Below are 20,429 nucleotides of genomic sequence, written 5' to 3'. Positions count from 1 at the left end.
AGGTTTTAACAACAAGACTTGTCTTTGTTAAGACGTGACTTGCAAAACAAACTTACAGGGGAGAGTTGCAGTTTCAAATGACGGTATTTTTTTGTTGTTTTTAATGCTGAAATAGCAAATGCTTTTTATGTTTGGATTTATTTCCTTCTAAATTTGAAGATTAAATTTACAACCAAGCAATATTCATTATTACAAATAATTAGATTCTTTCTAAGTATCTCCAGGATGTGAGTGGGCGGTATCTTGATGGAGATGGGTGGGTGCAAGGTGAAGTTCCTGCAAACCTGCACCCACAGTCTCTTGAAGGGTCTTACCAGTGATTTGGACACGTACGTAACATATGTGATTGGTACAGCCACTTGGCTTTCCTGGAAGGGATTTGCTTCTTGGAGAGAGGTAATATCATTCTAATACGGAAAATTTAATTTATTTTTTACCTTTTTAGTAATGACTTTTGAGATGGAGGAGATCATGCAAGCAAAAATTGTTGAAGACAGATTCAAGAATGTGTTTTCTAAAATCAAGCATACAAGCAAATTTGTTCTCTCTTGGTTTTTGATAAATTCCATTTGGTTAGTGCTCTATCAGTAACTGAGATATAGGAATCCACTCAGAACACACACACACACACACACACACACACACACACACCACACAGCGCTAGTGTGGAATAGCCCCACACTTCTATAGTCACTTTATTATCATTTAATAAAACCAATTAGGAATTACATGACAGTCATATGTTTATAAATTCTTCATGATCTTTTCCCCTTGTTAAATGACCATATGGATAGGAGATCCTATTATTTATTTTGCCAGAATGTGGCAGGTTCAAATGATATAGATTCACTTTCATTCTGATTCGGCAATCACAAACATCCTGCAGACATGCCAACTTGTGCTCTTCTAGAAGACAGTTCCATTAAAAAACACTTCGAGATTTTTCTTTTCTGTTAAAGAAGTGAATCATCTGAGCTAAAATATGACTTCCTGTTTGACTGCATCAGCCTTTTCGTATTGTTCTCCAGGAACACGTTTACGAGTTCAAGTTCAGGTTTAAACTAAATAAAACACTCCTCAGGAGTTTATAACTGAGCCTCATTTACATGTGCTCCCTCTGAACTCTGCCGGCGCAGTATGCCAGTTTCCAAGGCTTGGTGAAGGAATGTTTTACAGTTGGAATCCGGACTGCTTTCTCAGGCATTGCAGACCCCTCAGAGGCTGCGCTGCGTGGAGCTCTAGTTGGTATTAAATGTTTCTTCAGATCTACCACAGAGGCAAGCAAAGAGAAAACAGGGCAGGAGCCAACAGAACTGGATCTTCTCAATTTTCCCTGTAAAGCTTTTGAGTTAACATTATACTTAAAAGGTGAGCCATGGATTCTAGAGGTATATTCTAGACTTCCATAGCCAGTGTGATTTCAAGTTTTACTTCAGTTATTTTCATCTCTTCATGGATGTGGCCAAGGCACATTTATTTTCTTCAGATGTAAAAACCAGGGTTTGCTAAACTCTTTTTCTGCCTTTAAAATGAAATTGAAAAGAGCTATGAAGAGAAATGCTCCCAGCCCCAAAGTGATTCCATGGTATGTTTACCAAAACCCTCAGAGATTTGTGAGGTCAAAGAGAGCTCAGGATTGTCCAGTTAATAAAGGTGGGCCAGAGAGGAAGAAATGGTTGTTTTGGGTCTAGAAACAGGATAAGCCAAAGGAGGGATTCTGGGCACTCAAAGGGAAGTAATCTGGGTAAAGCTCATTTCCTTGTTGGTTGAGGCTGAGAATCAATCTCATCACTGAGCAAGGGTCCAGAAGTTCAGAGAAGCTAGCCATGGTAATGGAAAGGCAGTAGGAAAAAAAAAAAAAAAAAAAAAAGACAATGGACTCTGTCTCTCAGCTTCTTTCTGAATCTGAGTTTATCAAGCAAGACTGGATAATCACTGACAAACTGGCCAAGCTAACGGTAATTGTTCCCTTAGGGCAGTGCCTAAGGGGAACCCTGGTTTTTACATCTGAAGCATCTCTTTGTACCAGAGCAGCTCTGCCCTGCACGTGAGCATCCTCGGCCAAGGCCAACCCCTTAGGTTGTAGAGCTCCCAGTTCTCAGGTTCAGCAGCTGCATTCCACAGAGTGATATGAGATGACTTCAATAAATGGCTGGAAAATAAACGCTGCTATGGGGTTCAGAGAAGAGCCACACAGCTGAGGGTGGAAGGGCTCAGAGTCCACGGTGAATCTAGATCTCAGTTTGCACCTCTGTTGAGAAGGGATTAAGACCAACATCCTAGCTTGGTGGTGGAGAGGAGGAAATGAAACAATATACAAAAGTGTTCTATCTTGTGACAAAAATCAGTTCCAGGAGGCCAGAGCTGATGCTTTGTTTTTGAAGTGAAGGGAAGGATTCCTTTCTGCCTTGGGGAAGACAGAAATCTCATCTTTATATGCCAGCTCAGGGACTTTTCTTATCTTAGTATAATAACAGCACAAAGCATACTGGCTCTATGCTGGGATTCGATTCCTTTCCCCCGCACCCCCCCCCCATTCCCTGAACTCAGTCTAGTTCAAAGGCTGAAAACGTCCAGGGGTTCTTAAAACCAAATTATAGGCAAATATGCTTCCAAATCCAATCCTTTCTATGAACATGAGGAGTTTCCTCTGTGGAAAAAAACATGAATAAAAGTGGGACTGATTAGATGATGTGCTGAGAAGCAGTGACACTGGATTCTTTTGGGGGCATCAGTTTAGATATGGTGATTGGGCAAAATCAGGACTCACAGCTCTTAGTCTCAGTCTCAGTTTCTCAGTCTTTACCCAGGACCGATTGACCAATCTACAAAAATAAGATAATTTGCAGGTAACATATTCTCCACATTGGTCAAATCCCAAATGTTTTTTTGTTAATATTTCTCTTTCATAAATATTGAAATAATTTTGGTTCATTCTCCACTGCTCTTTGGATCCCTGTCATTAAGGGTTACTGTTAGGAAACAAATCAAGCATAACTGCCAAAATAGTTATTATTATTAATAACAAATAATAGCAACAAATAATTTTAACAAATAATAGTAATTATTTTTAAAACAACTCTGGAAAATGGTGGATGGGAGGTGTTTGAAACTCAAATGGTTTGCAGACTTTCCTAAGGATTTAATTTACCCATGTGGATCCTAATTGTTTTGAAGACAAAATAATTTGATATTTGATAGTTCAAAAACGTTCTGCATTTCTTGATGTGTAGGTAGGTAATTCATATCTCATATTATTTAATTTATACTGGATCTTTTGGTAAAATAGTAGTCTCATCTTTCTATAATTTTATTTAAGTAACAGAAGGCACCAAATTTGGAAACATGCTCGATTGATAGAGCTCTCTGGAAGGGAGTGGATGAAGAGAGCAAGCTATTTCTTTGAAGCAAATTAGGAGTGGCCTTCTCTTTCAACCTAGCTTAGAGTTAGCAGGTGGTTGGAATTTCCCATCTTACTCTGAGGCTTAATTCTGTAGTTGGTTCCTATGCAAACCAAGCAGCCAGAAAGGGGTGCAAGGAGATAGTCCACATTTGACAGTATTGACCCCAGGGCTGAGAAGCATTAGTGAATTCCATAAGGAGTTTCATCCAGCAGCTCTTGGTTTACAAAGGTCACTGTGATGCAAAGCCCAGGGGATGAGCCAAGCAAATTGTCTTCCTGGAAGATGGTGGGGCAGGGGAAAGGGCAACCATGATGCTACTAGGAGGGTAGTGTGAAGAGAATCTGGTCCATCTTTAGACTTTGACAGAAAGAAATATTGGGGTAGAGGCCAACTAAGAGATGCAGCATGGCTCTAGCTGAATGGTAATGATGTAACAAAGAGTAGCATTCAGCACTATCCAGATACCAGAGAGAACAATTGACAGATATTAAAATCATTATAAGATGTGAAATTAGATCTCTCACTGCTTCATTATCACTATATTTCATAATATTTGTCTAGAAAGGCACACAAAGCCTATCAGGTTAAATTAATCCTAATGATCAATTTTAGTTTTATTCTAATTAAACAATTTCAATTTAATTAATGCAAGCACAGAAATTAGTCAAAATTACAAATGTAAATGTTGAACTTTAAATCAAAGGTCCTCCCTACTCCCTGGCTCATGCAGAAGCACTTTAAAGTGCTTGCCCATGAAGGTGGATGAGAATTTTAACCTTTGTCTGCACTGTGAAGGACAGAAAAAAAATGTGCAACCAAAGAGACAGCAGCACAGGCTTCCCTTTCACAAACACACACACATGCGTACACGCACACTCGATACCATGTGGTAGTCTATGCACATCTGAATATCAAGCTTTTGTTCCTCAGGATTCCAAAGCACTGGGATCAGTTTAATGGGTACTGGGCTTTTATAGAAGACTTTTGTAGTAGAAATCATGCACTTATTTGGAGGTGCTACTTTAGCAAAGTGATAAGAACTTTATTCCAAAATGCACTAAAAGCAATATCAGAAAGATGACAGGGTCCAGAGCAGATAATATTTAAGGAAATTACCAGCTTCAGCATACATTATTCTTATAACTTCAAAAAATACTGGCATCTTAAAATGGATTTGAAAATAGTATGGGGTACATGTGTCTGAGTCATCCTATAATGACATTTAAAGAGTCTTTCTCCCCCTTCATAAAAATCCACAGTAGATGGAATCCAGAGCTCTAAAAATATGAGGAAGAAAAAGATCTGGAAAAATGAACTTTTTTTTCCTTTTAGGGCATACAAATCTGAAAGAGAAATACATGTTGCTTTCCTTCTTTTTTTTATATTTAAAAAATTTGTACTGGTGAATCATACTGAATACCAGATCTGTATTTCTCCCAACTCTTAGTCTTAGAAGAAAATTTTATGTTATCACTGTTATCAATAAGATAGCCACAACTTCTTTTCCCCAAAGGAGGCCTTCATCCATGGTCTTCAATCTTGTTCTTGATTGTATATGAGAATTATCTGATAGCAATCAAGTCACTATTACTGTTTGGGGACATTAGAGGAGAACAGCAGAGTCATTTAATAATATAGTTGATTAATATAATAATCATCATTAAATTTAGTAATGATAGTGGGATTCGCCTTACCTTTGCTAATGATCATGGACAATTCATTTTTGGACTGCCAGGGGTAGCAATGGTTTCTGAAATATTAACTTCTACCCCATGGGAATGACACTTAGCCCATCACATTTAATTTCTGACCTTCACTGAACAGCATGATCCTAATCCCTTGATTTCATAATCTTAACTAGGAAACATTAAAATATGGATTGACTCCAGTTGGCAGGAATCTTTATGTTCTTTTCACTAAAAAAGCTATAAATTCAATGGCTGACCTTTTATTTCCAGGTCACAAATGACACCCACTCAGTTTTGTCCGTTCACATAGGATTTATGTTAGGGTCTACAGGTATAAGCCATGAAAGTTGAACTTTAATGAAATGTCTTTCAAAGATGTGCACTTAACCAAAAATTTTCCACAAAAAAAATTAGCAGGTGGCCTTTTCAAAACAGCTATGATATCCTCAGGTTCACTGCTCACTTCGACTAAATCTATTTTCACTTGTAGTAAGTTTCTCCTAATATCATTTTTTCTGGGGCTACAGATTATGTTTGTGTGTGGAAGATAACAATACCTTAGCTCCCAATTTAGGTTTCCAAACTGAAAGATTTCTGAAATGCTTGCTTTACCATCACCATAATTCATCTACCTCCAGCTGAAAAACGTTCCTGTCCTTTTTCACAAAATCAATTGTATTGATGGGAGGCATTCTGGGTTGTCAATCAGGGAAATGTGATTTGATGGGACCCCAAAGCAGTGAGATAAGGACAGGAATAGCAAAACCTGCTCAGGCCCACACCATCAGAGTGAGATCAATGCTTCCCATAATACTCTTCCTGTCCATGTAGCACCCTAACTGTCACAATTAATAATGTGGAAGCAGCTGATTAACTTAAGTAAAGTGCTCTCTGCTGTGTAAACACATAAAGATCTATGAGGTGGGGGGGGGCAGGGGCAGAAAAGAACAAAATGTCATTTTTATTTTTCATGTGGACACGTTCTCACTTTCCATTCTTCTCTTGTAACAATTACTGTACCCAGCCCCTCTGACAGAGTCAATAAATTGATCTGGGTCTTGATGCAGCAGCAAGACAGACTGATCTGATGCATCATTATCTGCCATACGGGTGGGGGTGGGGCGGGGGGTGCACCCAGGTAACAGAGGGCCAAGGGGAGGGAGTCTGGAAAGGTGAGCCAGAATGGCCCTAGGTAGGTAATCAGCGCTTCACGCGGAGCTTCTGGAATAGGCAGTTGCTCACGTGGTGTGTGTTGGTGTGCGTGCGATGGAAAGGGGAGAGAGAAAAAGAAACCACTGACTTCCACTTGGCTGAAGGATGCAGCCTAAGTGATACGGTATGCACCACTTATTTGGGTCCCTGCGGTATTTCCGTCACTCACACCGATCTGCAATTCAATGAGGATCACCACCCCATTAGGGCGATCATGTCAGTTGTATACCTGACAAAATAAACATTCAGAAACTGTGCTCCCAGGCTCAGAGCTTGGTTTTGCACTGGGATTTGTTCCCTTCCTCCCTCACCAGACAGGCATAGTGTTTAATTGTTTTTTAATATGAAATTACACACAGAGACTCCCCGTATGCCATTCCTTGGTGTGTTTGTCCTTAAGTGGAGAAACTACTGCTGTTAGTTGAGCTTTAACTTGCTCCTTGGGAGAATGCTAAGCATTATCTTAATAAATAAATATCATTCATTGTGGCTAATGAGGGAATTCGTGGCACAACGTATGGAAAACAGACGTGGGGGATGCAGCAAGAGGAGGCTCAGCTCAAGAAGGGATTGTTTGGGGGAGGGGCTGGGGTTGTGGCTCAAGTGGTAGCGTGCTGGCCTGGCATGCTCGAGGCACTGGGTTCGATCCTCAACACCATATAAAAATAAAATAAAGATATTATGTCCACCTAAAAAAAACCTAAAAAATAAATATTAAAAAAAGAAGGGGGTGTCCTTTTCAGATGAACAGTCCCCAGTTTCTTCTCCCCCAGTCATAGGACCCTTGTCTTGAAGATGAAGGAAGCACCTCTATCTTATCTCCAGTGCTCACATAAGTTTGATTTGAGGAGAAATGAATCAGCAGCACGCAATGGCATCCCACATACTCGTACAGGGTGCTGGGGCTTCACTTAAACTCGATTGAACCTTTACACAACTCTAAGTGGAATGCAGAAGTTAATTTATAATTTTAGAAATGTGACATCTGAGGTTCAGAAAGGGTCCAAATGACCTCCAGTTTTTTCAAATTTGGATGTGCCTTGCCTGAAAGCCTATAATTTCTCCACTGGGTCATACCACCCAGGACTTCGTGACCACACACCTTTACTGCTTCTACACCCTGTGAAATCCTACCTCTGGTAAGTGTAACACCGTGCCAGGTTAAGATGTCTTCACCTGCAAAGGAACATTTGCAGAACTCTTCTCTGCTCCGTGTGCTTGTCAGTGTTTTAAAAAATGGCAACAGACGTTGAGTGGTGGGTCTGAAGGTTAGACCAGGGTGCACCCATGAATATGTGCAGGCCTGTATTCAGTGGTGAAGCACGTGGACTTTATTCTGTGGGAGCCAAGGACAGGTGCAGGGCACAGCGGGATCTCCATATGTGAAGACACCTTAACCATCTTAGGGTTCTCCCCAGTTAATGAGCTACTCTTCTCACCCACATATAGATTACACCCGTTTCAATGGTCTCCCTTATTGCCCTCACTGTACTTGTTTGCTTTTCTCTCTAGAAGCCTGTGAGCTATGTATGGAGGGAGTGGATTAAACACATCTATGATTCCCCTTCCAGCTTAGTGAGGCGCTAGGAATATAGAAGGTGCTTAATAAATTCTGGCTTCTTCCTCCTTCCTAAGATCAATCACAAAGCTAGCAAGTGGACAAGATGAGCTAGGAATCTGGTATTCTGACTTCTAACCCCAGTGCTTTTCCCACGTGATCAAGATGACAGGCCCCTATCACGGCCAGTTCCCTTACTAGACCTCTCCAAGGAATGGTCCTTCCATTCCCTAGTCCCATTCCTTCCCCATAACACATATAAGCACAGCCAGGGTCAGTGCAAGTGGAAGGGGGACTGTGATGACAGGGGCAGATGCTGTGGGCCACAGAACTGGTTTTAAATTTCCCTCAACTGTGGAAGGCCACTGGGGAGGGAAGCCTATGTCGGCCTTGAAGGACAGCACTGTGAGGGCCTGAGATTGACCTCATTGCATCGTGGCACATCCAGACTCTGGGGAGGAGGCAGGGCGTGAGGGCAAGGAACACAGGGTTGGGACGGCCTGTGTTAACCCAGGTCCCGGCTTTACGCAGGCAGCCAGCCACTTTCACGAGCTCTGGTGATTCATCAGTTAATGTGCACTGCTCCGGGAAAGTGAGAACCAATTAGGAGTGTTAAGTTATTTCATCTCTGCTCTAAGGAAGCACTGTGAGACCTTGGGAGAAATCCTTATGCAAATATTTTTTGGGGAGAAGTGTTCTGTGAAGTGTATGTTAAGTGAACCCCACTGGAAGGCAAAAGGTGTTTCCCAAACAGAGAGGCCAACGATCAAAAAATGTGCCTACATCCCCAGTCAACAACCAGGACAGTAAACAGGAGGGCAGGAGAAAAGGGGACATCGAGGGTCACCGAGAAATCACAGGAGGTCATCCCCGAATCTAATTTTAGACAACAGGCCCTGGCCTTGACCCTGTGTGTGTCCCTGGGACCTTCAGGGTCTTAGGCTCATCAGAAGCCCTGGGAAGCCTGTGTCCAAAGGGACCCCCGAGGCTGAGCCTTTCATAAATATAAACAATCTGTCCTTTAGAGCAGGGGACCTTCGGTAAAGCCGGTTGCTTAGGCCCGGGGTTCACAAGCAAGGACTCCAGGGCAAGAGAAGGCCACCTGTGCTCACTGCACCCTCAGGCCAGGCGGCTCCTGTCCTCTGACTCCACTGACTCCAGCTCAGCAACACCAGCCTCTTTTCTTTTGCAAAGGAAGCATCTGGTTCCAAGTCAAAGAAAAGAACCCCAGAACCCGTGGCTGACTGTCGGATCGGCACCAGGAGGGCGCGCAGAGGGCGCCCTTTCACAGTGCGCTCCGTCACAGAGCCTCAGTTCTCCAACGCGGCCTTCCCAGCACCCATGTTGACCCAACCCCCTCTCCTGGAATCTGTGTGCACAGCAGCCCAGCAACTGTGCCCCCATCTAGACTGCAAACAAGGCTGAAAAGAGGTGACACTACGTCTCACCCACACAAGCCTACATCACCTAGACATGGTGAGCATGTGGAGGACAGGCACCATGGGAAGACAAGAATTCAGAGAGAAAGGTCAAGTGCGTTTATGGACATTGAAACGTGCATGGAACTCACCAGTGGGTGGAAAAAAGGGACATGGCAGACACTGTTAGCCTGCTCATTATCTATTGCCCCTTCTTCCTGGGCAAGATGTTGTTTAGGGAGGAAAGTGTGACCAATATTGGGTAAATGGGTCATGATTTAAGTCAATCAAAATAAACTTGTGCTGCTTTCTCCAAATCCTTTGTAGCTAACAATTAAAATTTGATCTTTTTTTTTTTTTTTTTTTTTTGCCAATGAGACCTAAGTAGAATTTTGTTAGCAGGTTACTGAGGTGGAGTAGAGGAGGGCCTTTTTCTTGATATTAGAGGAATAATGGGGTATGATATGGGTATGAGGTCTGGTGCTGCAGCAGCCATTTTGCAATCAGAGGAACCAAGCCTGTGAATGAAAAGATAACATGCTAAGGATGATAGAGCAGAATGTTAGTAAGAGCGTGGGTTCCTGCTGGCATCCTGTAGCAGCTGAAACAGTGCCAATCAGCACTCACAGATTTCTTATTATGTTGGAAAAATAACCTGATTGGTTTAAGCCATCCTTAATTGGTTTTTCTCCTAGGAGTTAAATGCTATTATTGCCTTCATTTCATAGACGAGGAAGCTGAATTTTAAAGGAGAATGTACAGAAGATCACTCAGACAAATGGCAATGTGAGGATGTGAAAACAGGTCTACCCTATTCCACAATTCCCTTTTCCCCTATTCCCCTCAAAATGACTTCTTCCCCTGGTCCCCCAAAGAAATCAGACTGTGAGCATCAAGCACATTTCCCTTATGCTCCTGAAACTTCCACACATCAGAAGCATCATCATCAAGATGATCGGAAGGTTAGAAACCTGAATGGGGGACCCTGCAGTCAATACTACGTTTCTCTGAGTTCCCCGCAAGGCTGTCATCACACTCTGATCTAACTCCTGTCAGATCTCTGCAAGACCCACAGCTTCTTTCTTCTACCTTTCCCCAACTTCATTTTCTCTACCTGCCCCACCATCCATAATCCCAGGACCAGCTGATTGGCCAGATCCCACAGTAGGTCCCTTAATTCTTACACCCATCATCAATTTGCTTTAGCTAAGAGGTTTCCCCTTCTTCTTCTTCTTTTTTTGGATTATAAACAAAAAGGCTAAAAACCAAACCAAAGCCTATGTTCAAAGGTAACAGGATTACAGAAGAACTGAGAGAGAGGGGCTGGGGTGTAGCTCCACGGGAGAACACTTGCCTAGCATGTCTAGAACATTGCTGCCAAATTAAAACTTGAAAAACAAAGGTTCTGTTTATTGAAAAGTCTTATTTTAAGAGTGTCTCCTAGCTTGCCAGTGAGTCAGCCACGGGGGCATGTGAAGAGAGTGTGTGCAGCACTCAGGTCGGTGTGGGAGACGGGGAAGCTGTAGGCTTCACTCCTCGGGCAGTAGCAGGAGCGAGGGAAGCAGACTGCATGAGCAGCTCATCCCTGCCCAGTGTGGCTCACTATTCAACAACAATGATAACCAGGCACCACCTCCACAGAAGTTCCCTTTCCCGTCAGATTCTGGGGGCACTTCTGGCCAGTCCTTACCACTCCCAGAGATGCCAACCCCCTTGGGAAGACTCTTCTTCCTTGGGGTGCATTGATCTTAAGGGGAGAAGTGTTGCCCTTGGCTGCTGTCAGTACGGAAAGACAGATGTGCCCAACTTCACCAGGTGTTTGGGGTATCTTCAATGCAAACACTCAAAGGGACAATTCACAGGGTTAAGAACTTGAGAGGTTTTGACCTCATTTGCTAGGGGGTTGCTTTAGACAGTAAGTAGGTTCTGCCCATGATGTGCTGGAAAGCTCACAGAAGTCCTTTTCTGACAGGACACATGGAATCAGAAACCAGAAGTGGGTTTGTGTTCTGGCTCTACCACCCCATGGCTATGCGGTCTGTGGAAGTCATGTTTCCTCTTTCAACTTTGCTTCCCCCACCCTCTCCCTGCATGATGGGGATAACAATAATATTTCTACCCATTAAGGCCAAATGAGAAAATATTCTGTGATCCAGAAAATATCTACTCAATATAATAATTGAAACTAGCACATGTGAAGCCCTGGGTTCACCACACACACAGACACACAGAAAAAAAAAATTTGAAAAAAAGAAGAAGAAACTATCATTCACTGAATGTTTAACAGGTACTAAGTATTTACTTTTTTCTATACTAACAGAATTTAAGTCTCAAAACAATCATATGAGGTGTGTATGTATGTGTGTATGTGTAATAATTGTGTATTTATTGAACACTGTTTCACAGTTAAGAAACTAGACTAGAAAATTTAAATTACCAAGAAACAAAACAAAACAACAACAAAAAACAAACCAAAACACCACCATCAATGACAACAACAAAAATAAAATACACATTATCCTGTTTCTAAGTCATGGAAGTCATGGAATAAACCCTCTATCAAGATCTGAAAATAAATCCCGTGTTCTTAGTAGCTGTGCTATTTGGTCTCGGACAGAGGCGAGCTGTTCTCACAGATGCAGACTAATGTCATTAGCAAAGGTCTTTTTCCCAAGCAAGATGAGAGGATAAGTTCAGCCTTGATTTGACAGATGTATGGACTGATAGGAAACTGAGGCAGCTCTTAAAAAAAAAAATCAAGTTCAGTATCATTGCCACTGGATGCAGGGAGTATTGGGCCTAATTTCAATGGCCGGATTCCTCGATGGAAGAGTCATTCTCAGACCATCTCTTTTTGTTTGTTTGTTTTTGGTATTGGTGATGAAACCCAGAGGTACTCTACCACTGAGCCACACCCCTAGCCCTTTTAAAAATTTGGTTGCTGGAACTTGGGATCCACCTACCTCAGCCTCCTGAGTTGCTGTCTATCTCAGACCATCTTAAAGAGAAAAACGGTCAGTCATCTTTCACAGTAAACAAGAAGGACGCAGATGGGTATTTGGGAAAGAGAGTTTTGGAGACAGACTGTTTCGAATCTCAGTGACCTTGGTTATCATGGGACTAATTCACTTTTCCAGAACTTAAAAGTTTCCTTATCTGTAAAATGAGCACGGGCATGGGCATGGAACCTGGTACACATGGACACTTAGTACAGAATACCAACTTGGCCACTAAGGTTTCAAATTTTCTCACAGTTAAGAGCAAATGGAATTGTATCTGCTCCTCCTCTCCAGTCCTGGAGGATCTTTCAGCTGTGTGGGCTTGTAACTGAAATGAACAAATTCAATTCTAACTAGATGGTGGGGCTGCATGGGGAAGAGAGACACTTTTTTTTCCCCTCTCTCTCTCTAAGGAAATCTGAGTTTCTTGGTTTTGTCCAGCTGATCCTTGCAGTTCTGTGTGGTGGTACCTAACCTCCCACAGGAAGCGGGCTTAGGGAGGGTGGGAGACGCAGAGGCTTCAGCTGAGACGTGATCTCAGGTGAGCATGGTGTGGTGGGTGAGGATGTGGCACCCATGGGGCCTTTCTTGCAAAAGAGGGGTGAGAGAGTTCCTGGCTGAAATGTCTGCAGTAGAAAAGGATTCTAGTTTTATCTGCTTGGTCCAGAGAAGACACATTGAACTTATTTCTTTTCTTAGCCTGGACTAAAGTTTCATGACTGAATGGCAAGAATTAAAAGCAGGGGATTTAAAAGATATAATGGACAAGAACCATATCAGCAGACCAAACTTAGGGGCAGAAAAAGCTCTCTGAGCTCTTTTGCCCTTTCTGTTCTTTGGAAAGCCTCTTGGGCAAATCCCTGTAGTGTTGGTATCACACTGTACAATTAACAGTGTTGTCAGTACTGTGGTTTCTTTACATCTGTTTCCTTCACTAGGCTCTGCACAACTTGAGGGGAGTTGTGATTCCCTGCATTTTGTAGGTGTTGGGGACACAGTAAGCAATGAATAAACATTAGGTGATTAAAGAAAGGAGTTCCCGGAAGAGTTCTGCAGATCTCCCTAGCTTAGGTTTCAGGTTTGGGGAAACATGGCACACGGAATGGCAACAGAAGGAGATGAACTTCACCTCTCCACCTCCTCACATTCCTTGGGTACCTCTGTACAAGGTGGTATGATGGGTGCTAGGAGCAACGGGCAAAGCAAAAGGCTGCTACCTGCATAATTTAGCGCTGAGGGGACCTCTCAGATCAGTGGATTCCCAGGACACTGAAGTGTGAGGTTGTTCATACATTTGTAAATTTCAGGAGGCAAAGGCAGTCACAGGACTGGTGAGTCAGGCGGCTACATGATTTATTAAGCAAAGGTTACAGCACCTGTGCCTTTTTGTCAACAAATCAGGCCCATGCCACACGGAGCGATTCTTCTAATAGCCCAAATGGTAATTTGGTTTTAAATAGCATTTCAGATACCACAATTCTGTTGATGCAGAACAGTGATAGATTTGGGTGTTAGGGAGGAAATGCCTGTTTTTAATATTGTTTGCACTCATTTTTCATTTTAAAGAATTAGTCTTCATTGGAGTTCTGCAGGTTAAGCATTTTATTTGAGCATTCTGATTAAAGTAGAACCTGAATCAAAATGAGTTCTTTGGTTGGTCCTCCTGTGTGGGAACAGGTATTTCTGTTTATTACCTGATGATGAAATCCTAACATTTTTTTTCTCTAAATAAAAAATGTCTCTTCTTAATGGCTCTTGTTTTCAGAGATCAGATTATATTATGGGATGCAATGGGAATGGCCACTGGCTTTCTGTTTGAGACCATGGCGTGTTCTCTGTTATTGCACCTGATCCCTTGGTGGACAAGGCAGGGTGTATTAATAGTGTCCAAAGTTATAGAAACACTTTCATGGCCATACTCTTTGTGGTGTTAGTATCAACCGTCATGGAGAAAACGGTCGGTTTCTCAGGATTGGTGGTGCTTGGAAGGCTGCAGGGAGGGAGGTAGCTGCCTGTCCTGTTGGTGAGGAGCTTCAACATGGAGGTGGAGGAGGAAGGTGAAAGGCAGTTAAAGAGCAGAGGTGGCCAACAAGCCAGGCAACAAATGGGACAGAGGCCTTGCCCGGGACGCCCCACCCCAGCCAAGGCCAGGGTAAGATGAGCAGTGCCACTGGCAGCAGTGTGACAGGAACGCAGCTCAAGGCAAAGCGAGGGCAGGTGACGCTGCCCCAGTGAGGGAGGAATTCTCTGGAGAAAAAAATAAACTGCAAGAGAAGGAGGAGAAAAAATGGCTTTCAATTATCCATGTTATCTTTCCCCACCAATCATTACAGATGATGAATAGGTGCAATAAAAGCCAATATTCAATTTTTCCAATTTACATGGAAAGAAGGCCATAATATATTGTTAAGGGGAAGAAACAGCAGGCTACCGAACAGTGTATATACTAGGATCTCATTTTTGCAATATTATTTGTATGCATAGAAAGGGTTAGAATGGATTTATATAGAAATGCTAACAGTAGGACTACAGGTGATTTTTATTATTTTTCTCATCTGTATTTTCCAGAATTAACATGTTTCAGGACTGTAATAAGAAAAACTCACCATTTTTAAACTTTCTTGTAAATCGTTAAGATTCAGTTGATGTGTGCAGAGTAGCCACTCTGTGCCAGGTGTGAGAATTTGCACTTTTCTCAGTCATCAAATGTTTTGCATTACTTCAGACTCTTTAGAGGTAGGGGGACCTTTAGAATTGATCTAATCATTACTTTTTAAAAATGGTGGTGAAATATATCCAAACTTTACCATCGAGACCATTTTTACGTGTGTGGTTTAGTGGTTTGGGTCACTTTCACACTGCAATGCAGCCATTGCCATCTTATCTCATAAAATGCAAACCCCAACCTTCAAATGCTAACTCCCCATTCACCCACCCCTCAGCCACTAGCAACTACCACTATACTCACTGTATCTATTAGCTGACCACTTGAAGTACCTCGGGTAAGTAAGACCATAGAGCACATATCTTTTTCTTTTCTTTGTGTGACTGGGGATTGAACCCAGGTCCTTGTGCATGGGAAGCAAGCATTCTGCCAACTGAGCTATGTCCCCAGCCCCTAGCATGTATCTTTTTGAGACTGGTTTATTTCTATTGTAAATGAAATAAATGTCTTCAAGATTCATCCACCTTGTGGCATATGTCAGTATTTCCTTCCTTTTTAAGAATGAATATTATTCCATGTCATATATAAACCATATTTTAATTATCCATTCATCTGTTGATGGAACACTTAGGTTGATTTTATCTTTTCGATACTGTGAATAATGTTGCAAAAAATGTGATTGTACAAATATCTCTTTGAAACATTGCTTTCAATTCTTTTGGATACATACTAATAATGAGATTTTGATGTGGTTTCAGATATAAAAGCAGAGAACATGCCAGTAGTTTTCCTGAGAATTGAGTGTCAGTCTCTGTTTGAATATCTCCAGGGAAAAGTGCTCCCAAGCTTGTGAGGCAGTGTGGTACAGTGGTCAGAGAGCATAGGTCTTGGAGTCGGATAAAACTGGGTGAAAATTTTTGTTTCGCTACTTATGTCCTTGGGAAAATCAACAATCTCTTAAAGAAGAGGTTTCCATATATAAATATAAAGTGGAGGTAATCTATCCTATTGGGTGGCTATAAAGATTTGTTGGATAGTGAACCTAAAACATTTAGTACACAGAAAATGATCAGTAAATATAACATACAATCAAATACACTTGTTCTTAAGAAATGCCTTAATATTAACTAAAAGCCTGCTTACAATGTCTCTGCACTAAGTTCCCCCTTATAGGGGAAAAAAAAACAGTATAGAATATGTCTTATATAGAATGACGCTTTAGGCATTTTAAGAGCTCTCCGCTGGGAACTGGTCTTTGGGAGAAAGAAAGGCCATTTTATCTTGCATCTCTTTATGGACTAAAGTGAAGAATACCTCTTCTGCATTTAGAAAGCTCAAGTATCTCCAATTTTTACTGCTTCAGAGTTAGGAAGATAAATTTTGCTTTCCCAGAAAACTCCCCTGTGTTTCAATTAATAAAAATTTCGTGCCTTCTAACAAAAGTATCAGTACAGTAAAAACACAGCATGCCTAGGAAATTACTAATCTGCAGGTCATGTTCAAATTTTGTTTTTAAAAATTCCTGTGAAAAAGAGTTCCTTCTTGGAACTAATGTCCTTCTGAAAGGTGGCTTGTATTTACTATTTTATTATTTCTCTATACACAAGTATCTAACACCAAATAGTTCCAGAAAATAGTTTCTTTTTTAAAAAAAAGTGTTAATACATCTTAAAAATTAAAATATGTAGAGCACACAATTTTTACCGCAAGACGTATCGTATCTATATCTATGGGAAAATGACCATTTCGTTAGCATAATATCTTATAAGACATTTGGGAATGTCTTTCTTCAAGCCAAATGTGGCAGGTGTCACTGTGGTAAGAAGCATTTAAGCTATTGTCCTCCTGAAGCCAAATATTTAACGGAAACCAAAAAATTCAGCCAGATGCCAATATTGGGTCTCTATGACATCATTCATCCAGATGCGTGGAAAATCTGGATTTTTAAGAATTGAATTTTTGTGGTCAGCATCACACAGACTCAGTCTCAGGGTTAAATAAGGCATTTGAGAAACAAAGTGATATTGGAATATACCACATTTTAATTAGAAATAAATTGAATGGAACAAAGGATACTACTTCAGTGCTGTGAATCAAAGTGTATATAAAAGTTACTATGTAAAATATAGACAGGACATTTCAAAGCTGTATTTTTAGGGTTTTTAATGAAGTAACCTGAATACACTAATGCTCTGAGAAAAGGAAGTATTCATCCAACAGAGAGCCACTGGCCACAATTCTTCACCTCTCCTGCACTTGAAAACACATAGCCAATAGCACTAAGTCAAAGTATGTTCTATTTTAAAGTTTTCAAGGTAAACATTTAACTTCAAATTCACCAGGAAAACATTTGAGTATTTGAAGGTTTGGGGAAGTAAGCAAATAACTGAAAGAGTTTTATGGGAGGAACCGAATAGGAGACTTTAATCCCAGAAACCATGTGCAAGCCAGTATCAGAAGAAACAACAGAGGTGGGAAATTCAAGCGTTAACCTCCCCCACTTCCTCCAGCTCTCCCTTTTGGCTGGTGCTATACTTCCATGGGCCTGCTTAGATGGAAGGAGGGCTTCAGAGGCCATGAAGTTGAATCTGTTCTGTTGACACAACGATAAACCAAAGTCCTATAGACAGGGAGCAAATGGACCCAGAAAGGCAAATCTATTATGGTCATAAGCACCTGGCTATAATTTTACAAACAGATGAATAGTTACAAATTAGGCATCTGAGGCTCACATACCCAGGCGCATGCACAAAATTGCTCAGATAATATTTCAAACACCACATGAGAGCCTTACAGAGACAATACTTTCCTTGAGTCAGCTATGATAATATATGGTCACATTCTAATTAGGAAATCAGTGTAGCTTCTTTTTAAAACTTGAATCTAATTCTATTTCACAAAACTACAAACATGTCCTGGAACTAAAAAATGACCATTGCTTCCAAATTCACAGCAGCCATTCCAAAACTTTTTAAAAAGAATTCTTCACTTTTACCAGTACCACTCCCAAACACACCTGTCTACTGACAGACAAACTCTGGACCTCATGCACATGCCTCTCTCAATTGCTTCCCTCCAGAATGACACTATGTCCTCCCTGCCCCGCTCCCGGCACCCCAGGGCCAGCAGCCACTATTCCAAACGCTGATTTCTGGACCAACACCAGCAACTTCATATGGCTCATCAAGCCTGTCTCCTCTTTCATTTAGAAAGCTTGCCAGGTTCCTGGGGACCCTATACTGAATACAGAGGAATGGCTGGTCCCCCTACTTCCAGCATGCACTCTGATGTCTCTGCAACCAGAATGTGTAGAGCCCACTTCTGTCTGCTTGCATTTAGAGAGCCATGAACTCTTTGATGGGGGCGGGGGGGGGGCACCGGCAACCTCACCCTGCATAGCAAGGGCCGTCATGGCATTGACGCCCTCCTCTTGTACACCCTGAATACCACAAGTGAAACCTGCAGGCACATTTTCTAGTAGGATTCCTGAGAACACAGGGAACCATGGCTGGAGGGCTGGGAGGGATGGGGTTACGGGGAGAAGGGCTGAAGTGGGGCTGGGACGTGCAGCCCGGTGTGCCAGAAGACAAGTTAAAATGCACCTGATGAATAATACAAGCTGCACCACATACAGAAAAGATGAGAGCGGCCCACCTGTGTCTGTTGAGGGATATTTACAAAGCTTGGATCCCGTGGTCCAACACTGACGAATCGGTTTGCGGGGGAGGTGCTGGGTGTCGAGTAGGCTGTGAAGGGAAGGGACACATGCGTTCAGGAAGCAGCACGAGATTGCACACACAAACAACACCAAAACACACAGTCTCGAGCCTAGGCAGCTGATTAACAAGAAATGTGCGAACGCTGTAGCTAGCACAGGGCTCTGGCTAGCGAGGGCATTTTAGACAGTCCAAAGGGTGGTGGGGGGCTGGCTCCCAATGCCTGCTGGGGTTCATCCATGTCAAATCAGTGCTTGCATGAGCTGTTCTCTCCTTCCATCTATGCATTAGAACACGTAGGACATTTGCCAGGTATTCTTTCTACATGAAACACAAGCTCTGGGGTTAGAAGGAGATACCCTGATCTTTAGAGCACAGAGAGAAAGAAATTAGGGAGGCAAGGGAGGAACATAGTTCATTTACAAACTTTCTTTCCATGCTGTTACACTCTTGAATGTCATTAACTGGTTCTGGGCCTTTACACGGAAGAGAAGTCCTTATAGGAGGAACTGGTGGGTTCTCCAGGAGGAAGGTGCAAAACCATTTGGACCAAGTTGCCCTTATAGGCCCAGTGGAGTATCTAGAATATTTATGATGCCCAAAATGTGCTTAAAATCTTCACATTGGTTGTCTTCCCTTCCTAGATGCCTTCTGTCAGGCACAAACTGTCCGACCTGGTATAACTGAAGAAAGCCCACAGGGACCTCAGGTGCCACACTTCATTCCGCTATCCTTTCCACAAAGGATACGTGAGAGTTTCTTGTTGGATGGTATGTTTATACTTAAGAGTGTCTCTAGTGAGTGGCTTTGGTGTCTCAGCTCCTAAATCTGAATGTACATTTTATTTTCTGGTGTCCTGTAATTCACTTTTTATACCACAAACTGCAAGGATTTATTTCGAATGCTTTGTCTAGTCTAGAATCTCTAGACGATTGCTTAAAACAATTCCAGAATTCTTAACAAATATTTATGAAAGGCCTATATTTTTTTGGTACTACTGCTAGTACACACATCTAGGATTTAGACTTTCTAACAACACAGACTTCCGTCCTTATTGACATGATCTGCTTCTCTTACTTTAATTTTCTGTTTCCCAGAAAACTGCTCATACTTCTTGTTCCCCTTGTTAAACACATCAAGGGATAAAATTCCCACAAATGTGATCCAACTTCCATGGGTCATCTTTGTTAAGAGCTAAGCCATCCAAATAGATCCGTGACGGTCACGTGGACATGGCTGTGGTGGTGTTAAACTGGACAAAGGAGCATAAGGGCTCTGATGTGTACTGTAGGAAACTTTCTGTTGCGACAGTATTTGTCTTAGGAAGATTTATCTAGTAGTGACTTTGTATTACATGATCTAAATGTACGGTGTTTGGTGAATCTACTGAGGCCCCTCCCATCTTATCCTATATGTCACACTAGTGTGAACAGAGTTGAAATAGCTCTGCCATTCTATAGGTGTCCCTCTCTCACTGGTATGGGGGAAATTTCATTTTTGAAAAGCTCAGTAGAACACTCTAAAAAGACCCTGACTTTGCTTCCATGCACTTTAAGAAACATCAGCAAAGTTTTACATTGAAGGTGATGGACCATAACCTCCCACTAGTGTATTCACCCGCTGCTAGAGCACAAAGGGGATGAAGGAGAGATGAGGAGGAAGCCAGTAGGTGACATGACCTGTCAAACCTGTTAGTGGTTAGAGAAAAGGTGCTCTTTTTCAGACATGAGTAGATAGGTAGGATGAAAATGTATGAAAAGCAATGCAGG

At 42.0% G+C, this 20,429-nt stretch overlaps 1 protein-coding gene across 3 annotated transcripts in view; it reads right to left on the bottom strand.

Moving 5' to 3' along the window:
- Positions 1 to 20,429, bottom strand: part of Nfia (nuclear factor I A) — a 351,492-nt gene that overhangs the window by 12,184 nt on the left and 318,879 nt on the right. For 2 of the 3 annotated variants that reach the window (XM_026407234.2, XM_026407231.2), the window contains one exon: positions 18,599 to 18,690. The exons of the other annotated variant lie outside the window; for it this stretch is intronic. In XM_026407234.2, coding sequence (XP_026263019.1) covers positions 18,599 to 18,690 — 92 coding nt within the window. The remainder of the gene's footprint in view (positions 1 to 18,598; positions 18,691 to 20,429) is intronic. 3 annotated transcript variants of the gene reach the window in all.

Source organism: Urocitellus parryii, chromosome 11, assembly GCF_045843805.1.
Source record: "Urocitellus parryii isolate mUroPar1 chromosome 11, mUroPar1.hap1, whole genome shotgun sequence".
Taxonomy (NCBI): domain Eukaryota; kingdom Metazoa; phylum Chordata; class Mammalia; order Rodentia; family Sciuridae; genus Urocitellus; species Urocitellus parryii.
The sequence above is the reverse complement of the archived record's forward strand: the minus strand, read 5'-3'. Positions and strand labels throughout refer to the sequence as shown.